The following is a 4493-nucleotide window of genomic DNA, read 5'->3' as shown; positions in this document are numbered from 1 at the left end:
CACTCACCTCAGCCTCCCAAAGGTGCAGGATTACAGGCTGAGCCACCGAGCCCGGCTTTCAGTCAATTTTAAATGAATGCTTTTGTGAATATTTGCTTTTTTACAAAGTGTACCTCGGTGTTTGCACGATTTTTTTTGTGCTTGTGATTTTTTTATTGATTGGTGAGTGTTTTGTCTCTATGATAATTTTTCTCCCTACCACCCCTTTAACATTTTTTTAAAACATTTTTTTGAGGGATGGGGGTCTTGCTGTGTTGCCCAGGCTGGTCTTGCGCTTCTGGGCTCAAGCGATTCTCCTGCCTCCGCCTCCCAAAGCACTGGGATTGTGGGTGTGTGCCACCGTGCCTGGCCCCCTTTTTATAGGTAGAAGTATCATGAACATATTGGTTTTCGGAATTGCTATGGAGCCTGCTAGTGACAGCTGCTAGCTTCATGGTCAGTTTCCTGGTTCATTGAGGTGCAAACTGGAAAGCATTGGGATCAGAACATTCTGTTACACAGAAGTATCTGAGGCTTGAAAGAAGCCCAGCCTCCAATTCCTCAGCCCAGCCCCAGAGACAGTCAGATGCAGTGTGTCAGCCAAGGGAGCCTGGCATGGAGGGGTGATATCAGGGTGTCTGGTACATTCAGATCCCAGCTCATTCCAGACTTCAGGCTGCAGGCTCAGGAGCTGGGGAAGGGAATAGATAAACTTGGTGACTCCTTTTTTTGCTTTTTAAAAGTGTACTGTTAAGTTTTATATCAACTGACTGGGCATGGTGGCACATGCCTATAATCTCAGCACTTTGAGAGGCCGAGATGAGAGGATCACTTGAGCCCAGAAGTTTAAGACCAGCCTGGCCAACATGGTAAAACCTCACCTCTACAATAAAATTAAAAAATTTAAGCTGGGTATGGTGGCTCACGCCTGTAATCCCAGCACTTTGGGAGGTGGAGGCAAGAGAATTACCTGAGCCCGGGAGTTCAAGACCAGCTTGGGAAACAGTGAGACCTCGTTTCTACAATAAATAAAAAATTAGCCAGGTGTGGTGGCATGCACCTGTAGTTCCAGCTACTTGGAAGACTGAGGCAGAAGGATCCCCTGAGCCCAATAGGTTGAGGCTGCAGTGGCCGTGAGCGTGCCACTACACTCCAGCCTGGGCGACAGAGTGAGACTCTGTCTCAAAAAAAAATTTTTGCCATAGAATTGCCTTCCTTTGACGATTAGCACCAGTTTCATCCTTGTGTTTCCCACAGACAAATATTAGGTGCAGATAGGAGTGAATGTGTATTGTTTGTTACCTGGGGTGATTTCTGGACTCAAACAGCAAAATTTCTTTTGCCATCCCTGCCCAGATCATGGGAGGTCTGAAACCGAAAGTGACTGATTGTGATGTGGGAAAGCAACGATACGCTGTGTCTTTGTGGAGGTCAGCTAGGCTGTGAGGTCTCTCTGGCAGCAGTGGGTAGGACATAAAGAGCCCAGGAAAAGGGGTGCCCCTGCTGAGCTGTGGAAAGCAGCTCCATCACCAGGGCTTTCCTGGAGCACCCCCTTCCCGGTATCCTTCAGAGGACCTTGGACAAATAGGGGCTCTCTTCTTTTTTTTGAGTCAGAGTCTCACTCTGTTGTCCAGGCTGGAGTGCAGTGGCACAATCTTGGCTTACCACAGCCTCGACCCCCTGGACTCAGGCGATCCTTCCATCTCAGCCTCCCCAGTAGCTGGGACTACAGGCACATGCAACCACGCCCAGCTAATTTTTTACTTTTTTGTAGCAGTAGAATCTCATCATGTTGCCCAGGCTAGTCTTGAACTCCTGGGCTCAAGCGATCCTCCTGCTTCAGCCTCCCAGAGTGCTGGGATTACAGGTGTGAGCCACTGTGCATAGCCCAAACAGGAACTCTCTTGATATCACCTACATAAGGATGTAGCTTCTGGGCCACCTGATGCCAGGCTTGGAGGTAGACTTTCCACACAGTTTCCCTCGATAAGCGGGCTGGAGCCTCTTTGAATTAGTGTGAAAAATGCCCCAAGAACCTACAAGCCATGGTACATTCTCGTGATGTGAGTCGGTGGTGCTCCCCTTGAGTAGGCCACGATTGGGGTAAGTGTGATAGCAGTCCAGCTCTCTCTTACCTCCTAACCATGGAGGTGGACTCCATTCAAAGCTCATTTCTTCCTGGTGGAAGGAACAGAAATCAGCAGCCCACGGGTTTAGGTGGCAGTGGCAGCGAGAAGGTGTCTCTCGGCCTGTTCATGGCACCAAGTTCTAGGCCAATTCCAAGGCTAGGAGGTCCTCTAGCCTAGCCAAGGCAAGGAGAAAGTGGTTGTACCCCAGGTCCAGGATGGCAAGTTGAGTGACAAGTACAGGAAAGATTTGGTCAGGAAGCATCAGAGACTCTTACCCACGTCCATGGAAGGTCATGGGTTTCTTCCCAGCCTTAAGTTCCTTCTTTGTGATTGGGCATGTGCTTAGTACAAAACTCAGAGGAGGGCTGGTAGCTGGGGAGAGAGCTAGGACCCCTCCTGGGGGGGGTCATCTCTATCTGGTGGGAGGGGGCCACTGGGAAGGCATGGACTCAGCATTAATGCTCTTTGACTCTGTTTCCTCTGGCCGTGTGCTTAGTGTGTGTCACTTCCTGGAGCTGTGTCAGAGCCCGGAAGGGGGCTTTGGTGGGGGCCCCGGCCAGTACCCACACCTCGCGCCCACATATGCAGCCGTCAACGCGCTGTGCATCATTGGCACGGAGGAGGCCTATGACGTCATTAACAGGTATGGCAGATCCAGTGGGACGGACCCTGGGGGCTCCCTGCTTGCTGGCACCACACTGACCTCAGCCTCTCCTGCCTCCAGAGAGAAGCTCCTTGAGTATCTGTACTCGCTGAAACAGCTGGACGGCTCCTTTCTCATGCACATCGGAGGCGAGGTGGACGTGAGGTGAGTGGGGGTAGCCTAGGAGCTGCCTCGGGTGACCGAGAGCCTTGGGAACAGCACGGCAAAGCTGCTCCTCCATCTCACGAGTGGATGACACATCAGTGACATGGTGTCATCATCGTGGTAGATGTGACACAGAAGTCCTCAGATATCATGATCGCTTCACTTCTTTCTTTTTTGTTTTGCCTTTTTTAGTTGGATCTCACTCTGTCACCCAGGCTGGAGTGCAGCGGCACAATCACAGCTCACCACAGCCTTGACCTTCTGGACTCAGGTGATCCTTTCACCTCAGCCTCCCGAGCTGGGATTACAGGCATGCATCACCATGCCCAGTTTTTATTTTTTGTAAAGATGAGGTCTCACTATGTTGGCCAAGCTGGTTTCAAACTCCTAGGCTCAAGTGATCCTTCCACATTGGTCTCTCAAAGTGCTGGAATTACAGGCATGAGCCACTGAACCTGGCTCTTCTTTTATATAAATGTCAACATATAAGTAAGACAGAAACAAAATACATGCTTTTGTTTTAAAGATTAATGATACATTTGTTTGGTATAAACAGGTATACCACAATATAAAAAACCGTGTGGTGTAATAGAAGCTTTCATCTCTCTGGGATAGGTAGGGAGACCAAAGTGCAGCAGGGACTCAGCAGATACTTTCCGAATGAATTCGGTGGCATCGTGAACACATGTAACACCTGAGTCCTCCTAGTACATGGAAGTTGCTCTGAGGTGCAGAGAGCCTTGTGGGCCAGCAGAGTGCAGAGCAGTACAGTCCCAGCTGTTGATTGGCACCAGTTGACTCAAAATTGGTGTTTCACCCAAGGAGTGCCTGATGTTCCTAGCAAGTGGCTTCTTGTCTGGCAGGAGATTACTTACGAGGCAGGTGGGAATTCATGAGTAAGTCATTTTTCAAAGACAGTGGCTCCTTGAGATTTTATACCATTTTAAGTTATTTAGTCTAAGAAATACTTGTTTTGTGAAGTTTCTGTATTAGAGCCATCCTACTGCCTATGTGGAAGAGGTTTTGCTTTGACACAAGTTGATTAATATTCTGGCTTAAGCATCTGGCCGAACATTGGTTTGAAAGTTACAGGGGAAGAAAACGCCATGAAGATTGTGGAGCATAAACCACATTGCAAGTAAAAGTAGGCACCCAGGCCAAAGGCCTTTAGTAAGAGATTTCTTCTCTTTCTCTTGTCTGTTCAAACTCAGAAATTGGATTTGGTGTCTGTATGTGCCAGTGAAGCCATTATAACTGTTGAGGTAAAGCAGTAGGTATTGATTCTTCTTAAGGAAAATAATAAAAGATGTTTTTCCCCTCATGGTCACTATATTGCCATTTCTATTCTGTAGATATTCCACCTAAATATGCTATCTTGAAACTTGGCTTTTTAAAACTTACTGAGGCCGGGCTCCTCGGTTGCTCAGCCTGTAATCCCAGCACTTTGGGAGGCTGAGGCAAGTAGATTGCCTGAGCCTGTGGGTTCGAGACCCATCCAGGCAACTTGGTGAGACCTCATCTCTACAATAAATCAAAAATTAGCCAGGTGTGGTAGTGCATGCCTATAGTTCTGGCTA

At 48.5% G+C, this 4493-nt stretch overlaps 1 protein-coding gene across 2 annotated transcripts in view; it reads left to right on the top strand.

Annotated features, from left to right (window-relative positions):
- The window catches only part of FNTB (farnesyltransferase, CAAX box, beta), an 82470-nt gene that overhangs the window by 45645 nt on the left and 32332 nt on the right, over positions 1–4493 (top strand). For both annotated transcript variants that reach the window (XM_008070462.1, XM_008070463.1), the window contains 2 exons: positions 2605–2751; positions 2833–2916. In XM_008070462.1, coding sequence (XP_008068653.1) covers positions 2605–2751; positions 2833–2916 — 231 coding nt within the window. The remainder of the gene's footprint in view (positions 1–2604; positions 2752–2832; positions 2917–4493) is intronic.

The sequence above is a fragment of the Carlito syrichta genome, unplaced genomic scaffold (assembly GCF_000164805.1).
Source record: "Carlito syrichta isolate Samal-C Ts95f unplaced genomic scaffold, Tarsius_syrichta-2.0.1 Scaffold313438, whole genome shotgun sequence".
Taxonomy (NCBI): domain Eukaryota; kingdom Metazoa; phylum Chordata; class Mammalia; order Primates; family Tarsiidae; genus Carlito; species Carlito syrichta.
This window is presented reverse-complemented; position numbering and strand designations above follow the sequence as displayed.